Genomic DNA, 14,778 nt, shown 5'->3' on the forward strand with positions numbered 1-14,778 from the left:
TCTGTTATTTAATACTAGATAGATACAAGAAGATGAGAACAGCAAGGGGTTGGCACAGTTCTGTGGTTACATGTGTAAAAAAAAAAAAATTGTTTTTACTGGTAATATCTTTTATTAAACACGTAAAAAAGAAACCAGTTTGAACTCGTAATTCTTTCCTGAGTCTGGACTATAGCACATGCACCTGTATGTAGGTAGCACAGTTCACAAGGACACGCATTCATGCAAATGCTTCAGAAACATTTTACATCAGTGCAGGTACAGTTAGGTTTTGTTGTAGCTGGTGAAACAAAAATACATTGTTTGGAAAGATATTGGTTTTGTATCTGGAACAAATGTATTACAGAGGTCTTGGCTGTATTCTGTAGTTGAGCCTTCCCTCCAGTTTAAGTGTATGCTTGTAGTCTACTAAATAGGCATGTCATTCAGAATGTACACAGTGATTTAGCTGTTCGTAGTTGGTTTTTGTTTTAAAAATGTGTCAGTGGTTTTATGGCTTATTGTAAACATTATAAAAAAGATTCTTACAAAATGGCATGTAATATTTGTGCTGTTTTGGTGATTGCAGACATGTTTTTGTTTTAAACATATTGTAAAGCTCTGCTCATTTTTACACTTGTTTTTTGTAGCGATCAGAGGAAGATCTATATTGGTGATGACAATCCCTTGACACTAATTGTGAACGCTCAGAACCAAGGGGAAGGAGCCTACGAAGCAGAACTCTTTGTCATTGTTCCACCCCAAGCAGATTTCATCGGTGTTGTTCGTAACAATGAGGTAAAATTAGAACTATCTTTTTTCTTTGGCTGGCTGTATTTCAGGTCTCGCTATGGAAGTCCAAGGGAGAGGTTCTGGTGGTGGGTTTTACACTTCAGTCTTAAAGCAAAGCATTTTAAAAAGGGTCAGGTTCTTCCAAGCCCAAAGGCTTTATAACACCTGCCTGGATGGTTTCAGTTTAAGAACCTACTGCTAGCAACAAAGGAGAATCATCTTTGTGATGGAGCTTGATAAGCAGAGTTTATCTGCTACAAGTCTTTATTTGAGCAGTGCCAATGTTAATTTATTAAATTTAGACTTAGCATGTCATATGGTAGGAAAAGGGCTTGGCAACTCTGAGGCGAAAAGTGATGTTAGGTGTTACTATTCCCTTCCACCTAAGTATGTAGAAAGTCTTGGGTGTCAGTTATCCTGACTACACAGAATATTAAAATTTATTTCCTGACTTTCCCTTTTTGTATTATAAAATGTCTGTATAACTTCTATTTCTTTGGAGACACGTGGGTACAGTCCAAATTTAATTTTAGCCCATTACAGCTGCTTGTAAGTACTATACTTTCAGATTTTCTTCATCCTTGTTTTCATTCAGTATAATCTATGATCAATCAATGTACCTGTAAAGTCGCGGAATGTTAAGGGGAAAACTATTTTCCCCTATATCAGAGGATTCCAGCTTTGATACCACATCCTTCATACATGTTGGACCCTGCCTTCGTTTGGTTCTCTGGTTTGCCTCTGCTGCTTAGAGCTTTGTGATGTGGCTTTATCTGAAATCTGATAACTCCTTTAAGGGCTCTTTTAGAGTAAGCTAATAAGTGTTTGTGCTATTTTGCCTTCCAATCTTTATTTTCCTGTGGAGTGTTTTAACCCTTGCCAGATCTTCAAAGTTACTTCACATAGGTTTTAAAGAATTGTGGAGAAATGCTTTAGGTCACAAAAATCATCAGTGCTACCCAATACAACAGTATTGAATTTCTCTTTTTATAACCTTGGAAAAAGCATCCGTCTTGTTTCAAAAATATTTGTCTCCACGGAGACTTTCATACTCAGATTTTATTTAATTTTAGTGCTTGACTGTATTAAAATTAATAACTCAACATATCTAGAGTTTTTCTCCAGACTTTAATACGGGTGTCCAGCTGTAAAGAATGGCAGTCCTTAATATTTCTTACTGGTTTATTGCAGGCTCTAGCAAGACTGTCATGTGCATTTAAAACAGAGAATCAAACTCGCATGGTAGTTTGTGACCTGGGAAATCCCATGAAAGCAGGAACTAAGGTAAGGTTTGGTCCAGCAGGCATTGGGGAGCTCAAACAGGGGTGCAGTTGGCGTTTCTCTTAATCACAGTAGTGTTTGGGCAGGATGTTTACTCTCAGGAATTGAAGATTAGGTCTGTCTGATATTTAGCTGCCCACATGTTTGGTTAGTTCAGTGCTAATGGGTTTCAACTTTTCAGCTAAATTAAAGGCTGAAAGGAATGTTCATGAGTATTATGATGCAACTCAAGAGGAGTAGTTCATTAAACAGTGGAATTAATCAACTCTGGTCCCTCATGAGTTTGTCTTTAGTTTTCTCTGATACGTATTTCTTAGTATGTAACAAAAAGCTAGCTTGTAACACGCCTTTCTCTTAGTGGAAGCCTCATAGTGCTTCTCTCTTCTGCCTGGTTTTATGAAGTTTGAGAGAGAGTTTTGTCTAGTTGAGACCTCTCCACTTCCACCAAATGTAGCTGAATCTAGAAGAATCAAAAAACTATTAGTGGGACTTGCCGATATTAAGTCAATATGACATAAGTAGTATTTATTTTTGGAGGACATAAAGTGAAAATCAGTCACAATTATTAACACTTTGGGGCTTTGCTTCCAAGAGACTTTTTGAATAGGTGAATAAATACTGTTTCCAAAGTCTTTTGAAGTATATTAAGTTGAACTGTACAGATTTTGAAGCAACTGTCATGTGCTGACTCAGAACAAACCTTGGGAACTGAATTCAGAACCATTAAAGTGCTCTCTGTTCTACAGGACTTTTTGCAACACATACAGATGTTCAATTATGTGTAAAATGGGCTGAAGCCAGGGGGTGAGCATGATGTAAACCTTACATTTCTATTCTGTGGCAATGATGCATCAGCTGAAATACACGGAGATTTCTACTCCTGGTGACCTGAACAAGTTTAATTTGCCAGTTCTCTGTGTGTGTTCTCTCTATGACTACATGCCTCAAGCAATTTTTTTGTAGTAGAACAGCATTAAGAAGCTTTTATAATGTATTTTATAGTGCACCCACTTAACTATAGCGTTTTTTTTTCCTCAAGTTATTAGCTGGCCTGCGTTTCAGCGTGCACCAGCAGTCTGAAATGGATACCTCTGTCAAGTTTGACTTGCAGATCCGAAGGTATGGAAACCTATTGATTATGCACCTCGCCTGGCAGATAACATGCTAAGTAAATACATCCGATATAAAGCCAGATGTTCAAATTTTATGTATTTTGAGGATGAGAGGTACTAAGTCTTTCAGAAAAAGCAAGGCATGTGATGGTTTCAGCAGAAGCAACATGCAGTGAACCATTTTAAGTGTTGTGCAGCAGCCAGTATAGGAAAGTCTAAAAATTAAATAGAACAAAACAGTAGTGTTCCTGTTGATTATAAAATGATCACAGTGCTTTCATAGAAATATGATATATAAATGTGAATTTATACCTAGTGGAGATGATATTTAAGATTTGGAGATGTGATCAGTAGGAATCTCTTTACCCAATACAGTTTTGTGTTGCTTTATGGACACTACAAATACAGCTGCTTTTTCTTCACCCATGGTGATCCAGAAGCATCTTTTTTTCCTTCTCTGTTTTAGGGCTTCCTTTATTTAAGGTAGTTAGTAAATTATTCTCATCCACGTGTGCGTTTTTCATCTACAAGAATTAAATAAGTTTAAAACTGCCATTCTATTTTAATGACACAGTGGTTTGCCATCCTGATCAAGGCCTTGACAGCCACTAATTATGTCTCAGATCTCACATTGCTGTCTGCTCAATTTTTTTCATTCCTTCCCCAGCAGCTGGCAAGCTGTGCCAGCGGCATGTCACTCCAGTCCTTCTTTGCAGAAAGTGATCTTCTCTGGGGTGTCTGTCATCTTCCTTAGGCTGATAGCAGTCACTAAGTGCTTTTCACTGGGCGAAAAAACAGTGAGGTTGTTTAAGTCATGCTTCCCTTCTGATGGGAGAGAAAGGAAATTCCTGTAGCATTTTGTACCTTTTATGGAAGGAATTTCCTGGCATGGCTTCTGAATGCAAGAACAGTGATGCAGTTGAACACGGTAATCACAGTTTATAATGACAGGCATTACCAAGGTATTATCTTCAAGAGGTTTTAAAGATCACACTGGTTGTCTTAAACTCACAGTGCTAGATTTCCAAAGCTGGCATGGTTCCTAGCAGAACAACTCTAGTCTCAGAAGGATGAGGTGCTTACAGGTTGGGGTAAGAAACACTATTGCTTGTATTTTTTGATTACAGCAGCAGTGAAGAATAATTAGCGGATTTAAGAAGATCGTTCTAAAGGGAATTGTTTGGTTAGGTAGTTATGTCTAAGGAGATCAGAATTCTGCTCCCAGTTCCAATTTGAGGGAAATGGGAGTGTTCTATTTCTTTGTTTACAAAGAAAGTCTCAAGAAATTTTATGTAAGAATGAATCTACAAGCCTTAATATCTGTCATTTCTTGGTATATCTGATGTGTAGGAATTGGATGTAAACTGTATTCATTTTCTAGTTTAAACATTGAAGAGACGTCAGCAGAAATAGCCCTAGCATGCTTTCCTGCCCTGAGAGCAGTCTGAGGCCAACAAGTCCCTGAGCAAAACAGGTGCCCTGAAGTGGAACTTAAGGAACTGCTCACTGTATAGTTGATGTTATCCCACAGCACTGGCATTTGAATTTTCTTACATGTGACAGCTGAGGAACCGAGTCAGCGTTAGCTTTGTGTTCTTATCAAGTGCTCCCTGCCGGGGGACCTCCACACTGCCCTGAGGGTGGGACTGGCGTGCGTCTCTACTGAGAACTTGCTGAAATGTGTTCCTTAGATTTCAGTACATGTGCTTTCCTACAGTGGTTCAGGAATCATGCTGTGATTTTAAGTTTGGTGGGTTTTTTTAATACTTAGCTTATTTCATGTAATAAATTAGCTTTTATTTTCTCTGCAGTTCCAACCTGTATGACAATCTAAGTCCAGTAGCGTTCTATCAGGCTGACCTTGCCATTTTAGCAGCTGTTGAAATTAGAGGGTAAGCATTGATACTGTTTTAATAAATGTCTTTCTCAAATAAGCTTTGTATGTTTGCTTCTTTATAATTCAATGAATGTTCTTTCAGGTGTGCCTAAGTTTTTAGTTGTAAAGAAAATATTATTCTCTCTAGACACCCCTTTGTATTTCACATCTTAAATAATTCTAGGTAATTACAAAATGATTTCCAATAAGGAATGTTGTGCCTCCATTACTAAAGCTTTTTTTTAGAAGGAAAAAAAAAAATCACCCCTCTTTTTTGCAGTCATACACATTTCTCCAGGTCACTTTCCTCCTCCACAAACTGGCTGGGTTTGCATCCAAAAACCCCTGTAAAGTCTTTTAAAACTGAAGTTGAAGATTCTGTTGAAGATAAGTTTGCAATGCCCTCACCTTCTTCACTCTTAAGCATAGAATTAATATTGTAATGACTCCATTACCTCTGTTACTTCTGCTTACCAGAAATCTATACTTCACACCTAAAAGCTCTACAGTCCCCTTAGTTAACTCAACCAGTAATCTCTGATTCCTGAGTCATCACTTTTAAAAATTTCCACTGCATTAATTATTGTGATCTAATTTTGTTAATATCTGAGAGGTGGGGAGATGGCACAACTGAAAAGCGTTATTGCCAGCTTCACTGTTTTCAGTGCACACTGAATTATTCTTATGACTGTACTCATAAATCTCTACATCATCAATATTTCTCATAATTGAAGTATTTCACACTTTGGTTTTTGGAGGTCATGTATCTTAATTTTCTTAATGGTTTATTAGATATTGTAGGATGAATTCAAAGTTTAGAACAGGAAAAAGAAGTCTCGAAATAGAAGGTTCCTTTTTCCATGTAGACAAAAAAACCCGGAAGGTTTAGTATGCAAGCCACTCAGCTTCTGTTGGTTTTGTTCTTACATACAGGAGATGAAAAATTGGAGACTGTATTTGAAGTGTGTTGGTTTTTTGACATGTTCTAGAGAATTACTCATTTCACGCTTTCCAATAACCACTTGTTTGTTCCACTGTTTAGTGTGTCGTCTCCTGATCACATATTCCTTCCTATTGCAAACTGGCAGCCAAAGGAGAATCCAGAAACAGAAGATGATATTGGGCCTCTAGTTCAGCATATCTATGAGGTATGCAATTACTACTGATTTCAGTTACACAATTCTGTAATAAATTAAAAGAAATAAATCTTTTGGTGTAGGTTTTCTCTAGAGTAACTAATATTTATTTTCCTTCATTTCTTTCTTGCATGGAAACAATTTTTTTTTTTTAAGTGCTAGGTCAATAATTGGTATCTGCAAGAAGGGTTGGAATGCCTGCCATTAGTGTAACTGCAGTGCCCAAATAGAAGGGACTGATTGTTTTACATCATTACACATTCTTTATTTTCTTTTCTAACCCTTTGAAATATAGATAAGACTTGAAGGAACTTGAACTCAGAAAATGAATCATGGCTGTAAATTATTCAGTGTTCTCATTTGTATTCCAACTGTTCTGAATCATTACTGTAAAGTCTTGCCTTGAAAAATTAAATTTAAAATTTTCTTCACAAAATGATCACAGCTTTAATCTAGATTTTTTAAATTAAACAAAACTTACTGAGAGTTCTGCATGAATAATAGTAGTTAAAAATTGTTATAGAACTTAGACGACCATTTATATGAAGAAACTGAGAGGTCTATGTGTCTGTGTTCAGAGCATCTTGGCTGACATACTTAAAATGGTTGTGATGAGTGCAATAGACTACAAAAAACCCCACATTTTTAATATCTGTTCACTTTATTTTCATAATCAGCTGAGAAACAATGGTCCAAGTGCATTCAGCAAGGTGATGATGAATCTGCAGTGGCCTTACAAATATAAAAACTACACCCTGTTATATATTGTTCAGTATGAAATTGACGGTCCCATGAACTGCACTTCTGATATGGAAATCAATCCATTGAAAATTAAGGTAAGCAGGACTTGTATTTTTGTTTGAGTGGAATGAAGTATATTTGTTTGTTTTGGAAACATGCTCAAAATACCCAAACCCCTGAGAATATCTAACACTGTCTGAGTTAAGTTTTCATCTGTTGCTGAGGAACAAGACCGTTCTGTTTGATAGTACTTGTCAATGTGTATAGCAGGTGAAATAAAAGGTAGACAATAGAATGTCAACCCAGAGATAAATTTGTCTTATTTCTTTTTTTTTTTTTTTTTTTTTCTTGAAGACTGTGCTGTGTGAGTTTTAAGTCCAAAGCAATGGAATTATATTCAGTGTGATCATGAACAAAAACATTCCAGATGCTTCTGGGCTGTTTATGTAAATTTTCTGGGTTTTATTTGTTGGAAGAAAATGGCATTATTTTTTCTGTTACTAGCTTATTTATTTAGGCTTTCATCCAAATGCCACAGAGGTCGATAGGGGTGTTTCACGGGGGTTTAAAAGTATGCTGTCACCGCTGGCAAAACATGCAGTTTGCAGAGCACAGAGCAGAAGAAACCCCTTCTTCTTAAGTTGAACTAGACAAAGAAACAGCAGGTAAAAACCTGCAAGTTGGATTGGGAGCAGAGAGCTGAATTCTAAGACAATTTAGAACAAGTAGTAGAAATCAGTATATTACTTCTAGAAGAGTTAAAGTAAACATATGTATAAAAATACTAAGGAAAGATATTTTATGTATAGAACAAGGAATAATCATCTGTCTTTGATAATGAGAAACCAGCTTTAGTGAATATATGAATACTGATTTCCTGTGCTTTTGCTACACCAGTTGTAATATATGTTTTTTACAACTCTCCTGTAAGTTTTCTCATATAAATTTGTAATGTAGAAGGCAAGTAGCATGGCTCTGCCTAGTCCCATATATAAATTTGCAATATTGGGAATTTCTAAGGGATTACTGAAATAATTTATTAAACCTACTGTATACTTTGTCAAGCCCATCATTAAAAAGTTTTTGGTTATGTCTGGACATGTGTACACATGTATAGTGGTATGTGGTACATCAGTATCTTACTAGTGCTGTTTTTACAGAGTTAAAAACAGAAACCTCAAAGAAAAATCTTCAATAAAAGATTGCAAGCTTGAATTATTTATTGCAGTCTAAGAGTATTTTTTTTTCTATACTTGTAAAACTTTTGAGTTGAAGAAGAATTAAGATACCCAAGGCTCTGTGTTAGTTATTAGTAGAAATGTGCATCAGTGATCTAGAAAAGGCAGGAGTAACATTTTAATTCCAGCTGCAGGTAAAGCCAGGTTCAGAAGAATAGCTACTAAAGAGAGAAACCTGAGCAGTTATTATTTTCTTGACCTTAACTTTGAAGTCTGCAAGAATTATTTATTATTTGGGTTTCCTTGGTGTATCCTAGATTTCTGCTTCTAAAGACGATGATAAGAATGAAACCCTTAGCAGGGAAGATAATCGCAATCATCGAATCAGTCGAAGGGATATTACAGCAATTGAAGGAGATGTGCATACTTTGGTAAGCTCTCAGCATTGATACTGTTGAGAATGTGGAGGCTTTTTGTCTTTTTAGTGGGTTTTTTCATTTGTTTTGGGTTTTTTGGTTTGTGGGGTTTTGGTTTTTTTTTTGGTTGGTGGTTTGTTTTTTGTTTTGTGTGGATTTTTTTGTTTGTTGTGTTTTTGTTTGTGGTTTTTTTAATGAAGATGGAGATGAAAGTTCCATGAGATGAAGAAACATTTCAGAAAATCCATGTTCTGTATTTAAACGGTTAACAGGCAAAGTCATGCTCTGGAGCTGTTCTGGTTCATTTTTCCAATGCACACCGGTTTTCCTCAGGGTAGTCAGCCAATGAGGCTTGTGCCTACAGTTTTGTTCTAAGTCCTTAAAAACCAAGGTCAAGTTAAACACTTGCGTCAGTCTTCTATATTGTGCTATTCCCTGCATTTGAAAATCAACATTCCATAGGAGGAAAGCTGGTAAAATAGGACAACTGAGAAGCAGCGGTGAGTGCTGCACTCATTATCTTTGTGACAAATTCCAGATTTCACAACACTTGTTTCCCAGCGGATCCATGGCTGTTCTGTGATCAGACACATGGAGGACCCTTCCTTTCTAAACAAGATTGGGAATAATCTGTAATATGAAGTAAATATATTGTTATATCATGGTCTCTGCTTTGGGCAAGGCAGGACAAGCCGGGAGCGGGAGAGATGCTTGGCAGTTCAGGGTGGAGCAAAGTGGCTCAGGGAGCACAGCCCCTATTCCAGAAATGTTCAGACTTTGGAGAGAACGAAAAAAGGGATGAGTAAAGAAAGTGAAAATGCCAAGTAATATCCAGTATTCCAAAAATTTTCAGAGTTGTATTATGCTTACACTGGCAGATGTACCTACACTGTATAGTGCTTTAGTGTATAGCTAAAATCACGAGTATAAAATTAAGCTTTGTTTTGCTGTGCTTTCTTCTTGAAATACTGATCATTTAGCATCAATATTATCTGATGGATTTTGATAGAAATGTGTTCGACAAAGGCCACTTGAACTTCAGTAGTCGTAAGTATGGCTTATAGATGAGGTCAGTCAGTCAAGTTTGGAGACTTCCATTGAATGCAACAAAGCATATTTTGTTGGCACCGAGTGCTGTTAATTGCCGTGAGTTTTCCCATCAAACGACATGTGGAGGATTGTGATGTAAATAGACCAGAAACTGCCCCCCACTCTCTGGCATTTTTTCCTATGTATGTAGATAAAGTATGTACCTTAAAGGTGCTGTGAGCTGCTTCACCTTTGGGATACAAGTGGCTCACGTATTTTTCTGAATGCAAACTTACAGAAAACCACTAAGCAAATATTCAATATTAGGGTTTATTTAATATATTTGAATAGTTTGTGGTGCTTTGCCAGGAAAACAGGACATAAGGAATGTATACGAGTAAAGTAATGCCATTAACAACTTCTCAAGTGTTTTCATATTTGGAATATCCTTCCTATTTTTATATGCAGGGCTGTGGAAATGCTGATTGTTTGAAGATAGTCTGTCAAGTTGGCCACCTGGAAAGGGGAAAGAGTGCAATATTGTATTTAAAATCACGCCTGTGGACCCAAACTTTCATGAATGTGAGTCACTGTGAATATTCTCTTCCTGCTTCTGAAACATGAGGTGATTTTGAATCCAGATGCAACACTAATTTTGCTTTTTCTTACACAGAAAGAAAATCAGAATCACTCCTATTCTCTCAAATCATCTGCTTCTTTCAATGTTATTGAGTTCCCTTATAAGAACCTTTCCTTTGAAGACATCCACAATTCTACAGTAGTAAGTCATTTACATCCAGCTTGAGTTACCATATATAATTACTTCAAAATTAATACAAACCCAATGATTGTTGAGTAGCTTTTTTGTGGCTTGTGATTTTATCAAAATATTTACTAATATATTAATTTCAGTTATACACATACAACTGAGGGTAAAACAAATTTTTGTACTAAAACTAGAGTTAACAATATTTGTAGCTTTAAAGACGTTAACTGAAAATGAAAAAATGATGGTGAATGGTCCTGATGTTCTTGTTAATGCCATTGTTGTTAGAGAAATATTTTACTTGAAATTTGTCTTCTACTGTAGTAGCACTTAGAGCTTGAATAAGGACCTTTATTATATTATATGAAGTGCTATGTGAATGTGGAACAAAAAGACCATCTGTGCCCAGATGTGTTTCAAAGAGAAAGGAGACAGAGTGCAAACAGGAAGGAAGATAAGGGCCATTTATTTGGGCTGCCAAATTAAAAGGTTTTGGTAGACACTATTGCATAATAAGCCTTAAGAAAGGGGCTGAAAATCATTGTGACTGATTTATTTTTGAGTATGTTTTCTAATGACTATTATTAAGACTTGTTTTTTCTCTCTAAGCCTTGTGGAATTGTTTTTTATTTCAAGGAATACCTCCTTTTAAGAAAAAAAGGAAAAGCCCTGAATTCTTTTTCTCTAATTCCCAAATATTTCCAGATTTCTACAGTTTTACTGAAAATCATTGAGCGTTACAGAAAAGCAGAATACATATTGCTATGGTATCACTGATGAAAAAACCAACCAAACAAAACAAAAACCCATACACCTAAAACAAACAAACCCCCTCAAAACAACAACAGCAAAAACCACAACCCTGTTTTTATTTTATTTTGAAATCCTATTAAATTTGGGTCAGTGTAGCCTTTGTCACAATTAATTTATAGCTGTTTACTGACATTGGAGGGAAAAAGCAATTTATGAGGGGTTAAGGTTATTTTAAATACTGTAGAAAGACTAAAGACATAAAAGACTTTGTGAATGAGCTCAGCATGTCGCTGCTGTGTGAACTGTGATTTATTGTGTTTTTCTTTAGGTTACAACAAATATTACATGGGGCATTCAACCACAGCCTATGCCTGTGCCAGTGTGGGTTATAATTTTGGCTGTCCTAGCAGGATTATTGCTCTTGGCTGTTCTAGTGTTTGTTATGTACAGGGTAAGTACTGTATTTGAGGTTTTGATATTGTTTTCCATATTAGTGATGTTATTACTTCAACTAGTACCAGCAGCTTGCAGAAATACCTTGGTCCCCTAATGATCTGAATCAGTTAAGCTTTTGCATAACAGTAAAAACTTTGCAGCTTTGTCAGGAAGAATAAAAGAAGATGTCTGTGATTGTGCTCAATTATTTGGTTTAATTTTTCAGCTGATATTTATTGGCTTTGGAGGTCAAAAATATGGAAGAAGAGAGGAGGAGGGGAAAAAAGTCAAATAGCTAATCAGTTAAGAACCGATCAAGAAGGAAAGAGAAAGAATGTGCATATGCTTTGAAAATCACTGTGCAATTTCCTTATTGTTCTCTGAATCACAGATGGGATTTTTCAAACGTGTGAGACCACCTCAGGAAGAACAAGAAAGAGAACAACTACAACCACATGAGAATGGAGAAGGAACATCAGAAGCTTGAGCAGAGTTTTATCTGTAAGACATTCTGAAATTTTAAAATGCCTACATTTTGGTTACGTATATTGGTTTCCCCAGTATGGAAAACACTCTGACTGCAAAGCTGCTGCTCTCAGAAGGTATCGGCATGTACAAAATAAGAGCAATATTTAAACCTCCTTTTTGTATTAATTATGTTCATATATGTGACTAATGCATCTGCACTGATTTGTGTGTGAAAAAAATTGAGTAATATGTAGTACCATGATTTTGCTTATTGGGATGTAAGAGACATCATCCTTTTTGATTCTGCGTTTGCTCTTGAAGCCAGCAGCTTCTGTAGATACTTGCTGGACTACACATTTAGTTTTGATTTTTTTTGGAGTACACTGCATTTCATTTCATAATTCTTGAAAGCTAGTTGCACAAAAAAAAAAAAATGAACACAGTTTGTTTTACAAAACTGAAGACTATTCTTTGACCCATTAATTCTGCTGATGATGCTCCTCCTGCTCCAAAAATGAGAGAAATTATTCAGTGGAATCATGCACATCTGATAGCTATTCTGCATGCCTGCCTGTTCAGTCATGTATCTTGTGGTTTCCCTCTAGACTTCACAAATATTGTTCTCCAGGTTCCAGGTCTTTTACTGAAGGGATTGAGCCTAAAGGAACAGAAGTGCATGGTAGAAAACTGAATATGATGTACTTTTTATGGGACCTAGTGAAAAGATTTAGGGCCTGATCCAAAGACTCTGCCGTGTATTTCCATGGAGCAGGAACTGGGTGTTCGTGGCAGCGTGGATCCATTCAGGTACTGCCAGGAACAAAATGTTGGACTGTGGCTGCCAACAGACATGTCTGATGAGAAAACCCACAGCCTCTTATGTTCACAAGTCAAACATCCACAGGGTTTGAAGAGAAGTCTGTATATTACTTGAGTTCAATTTCAGTTTCTGGCAAAACAGTTGAGGGAATCTTTGTGACAGGTTACCTGATGTACAGTAGGGAAGCTGATAATAATTCTCATATTCTGCGGTTGACTGTGTGTAAGTGCAGGATGGAATAATATAGGGACTGTTCAAACTAGACTATCTGCCAGCCAAATTTATCTAGATTACATCAGTACTTCAGCCACACTCGCGCCCATCCTGAGAGAACAGTGAGCTTGTCAAATGAAGCAGACCCTGGCTGGCAGTGAGAGAGGATTTGAAAACAGAAGGTTGATTTGGCTTGTTTCGTGTCATTCATTCATTGTTTCATTCATTGTATGTTTCATTGCACAAAACACATTTCATTGCACAAGACATTTCACAATGTTCAATACATTTCACTACTGGAAAAGACACTAAATATTTTGTTTCATTGTTGTTGGTTTTTTTTTTAAGTACACCAAAATTTCAGCGGTTTAAAGCCACGGGTCATTATTAGCTTATATCCCCCAGCATTGGTGTGGCAAAATGAAGCTTCTTATGAGAGAACAAAGGAACATTGACAATATGCATTTTGTAGACTTGTAACTGCAAATTAGGAGGTTGTTTGGCTTGTAACCACGTGTAACCGTGTTGCACAAATCCTAGAGTGGACATACTTAAAACTATTACAAAGGTACCTTTTGTTTGTTCTCTATTAAAAAAAAAAAAAAGAATAAATTACAGTATGAATCCCCTATATGCAGCCACATACAGAAAGGAAGACTTCTACTAGAATTATACTAGTGAGATTTCAAGTAGATAAGTTCTTAAAAGGCCAAAAACTCTGGGTTTTTGTCGTGAGGTTTTTGTTCAAAGCTGCATCTCCCCCATAAGTACTGCAATGCCCAGTAAACCCAGAATCATCTGAAATGAACAGTTTGATCCAACTCTCATTTCTGCATCCTTTCTGAGATTTAAAATCGTTAAGTCCATTCTTACTCACTGAACCGTGATGGTATTTGAGTCATTAAGGGAGACAGCATGAAGTCTGTGGGGGCCCGTATTTATAAGATATAGGCTTGCTTATTTATCCATTCACATGTTTTTTGTTTTAGAAAAATTGTTTAGATATAATTAGTTTCTATGAGAGGGTGTAGGGCATAATTCCACTTTCACTGAATTTTCAAGGTCTTCAGTGTGGCCAACATTTTATTTTTGTCTTCTCGTATTGTGACTAGTAACATGGTAAAGAATCAGAAGTCAGGCTTTAATCCTGGCCTCAAAATGTGACTTATAAAACACAATTTCAGTTACTTACACAGGCTTCTAGTTCACACACTTTGTCAGCTGATTATCTATATGCAAGGAGATTGTTTTTTCCCAGTCTTAATCTGAGTAGGTTAAGAGGTTTAAGAGGCTGTCAGACAGATTATAGCTCTAATTCTTACATGTGTGCTTTCATTACATGTATACACTCTGACTTGAAATTTATTAGACTACTTGCATGTCTAGGCATTATAAGGAGATGGAAATTTAAAAAAAAAAAAAAAGAAAAGCATGACCAAGATCTCTTCAGCTCACATGGAAGGGATACCATAGCGTTGTTAATGTCAGTGCTAACTGCACCTGAATTTTACTGTGGCAACTGAACTGGAAACTCTCATTTTGCTGATTTTTCAGGATAAAAAGGTACATGTTATTAGTACATCTACTGTAGCTATGGGAAGTTGCTTCCATTTATTGAAGTTACATAAAGAAAGACTTATTTAAGTGACTTTTGTTTTCTTGCATACTACTGGAGACTAAAAGCAAATAGTTGCTTCTCCCATGTCCGATAACTTCCAGTTTGGTTAAATAAAAATCAGTAGCATATGAAAATGGAGTATACAGGTTACTTTGTGAACATAGA

General features: G+C 36.4%; 1 protein-coding gene across 1 annotated transcript in view; it reads left to right on the top strand.

The window, feature by feature from the left end:
* The window catches only part of ITGAV (integrin subunit alpha V), a 46,093-nt gene extending 31,624 nt beyond the window's left edge, over positions 1-14,469 (top strand). Inside the window, exons 20-30 of the mRNA XM_065841521.2 lie at positions 630-777; positions 1,963-2,055; positions 3,092-3,171; positions 4,976-5,056; positions 6,083-6,188; positions 6,854-7,012; positions 8,413-8,526; positions 10,009-10,122; positions 10,214-10,321; positions 11,388-11,510; positions 11,886-14,469. Of these exons, the coding sequence (XP_065697593.1) occupies positions 630-777; positions 1,963-2,055; positions 3,092-3,171; positions 4,976-5,056; positions 6,083-6,188; positions 6,854-7,012; positions 8,413-8,526; positions 10,009-10,122; positions 10,214-10,321; positions 11,388-11,510; positions 11,886-11,981 (1,222 nt within the window). The 3' untranslated portion in view covers positions 11,982-14,469. The remainder of the gene's footprint in view (positions 1-629; positions 778-1,962; positions 2,056-3,091; positions 3,172-4,975; positions 5,057-6,082; positions 6,189-6,853; positions 7,013-8,412; positions 8,527-10,008; positions 10,123-10,213; positions 10,322-11,387; positions 11,511-11,885) is intronic.
* Positions 14,470-14,778: the final 309 nt, after the last annotated feature.

Source organism: Patagioenas fasciata, chromosome 7 (assembly GCF_037038585.1).
Source record: "Patagioenas fasciata isolate bPatFas1 chromosome 7, bPatFas1.hap1, whole genome shotgun sequence".
Lineage (NCBI taxonomy): Eukaryota > Metazoa > Chordata > Aves > Columbiformes > Columbidae > Patagioenas > Patagioenas fasciata.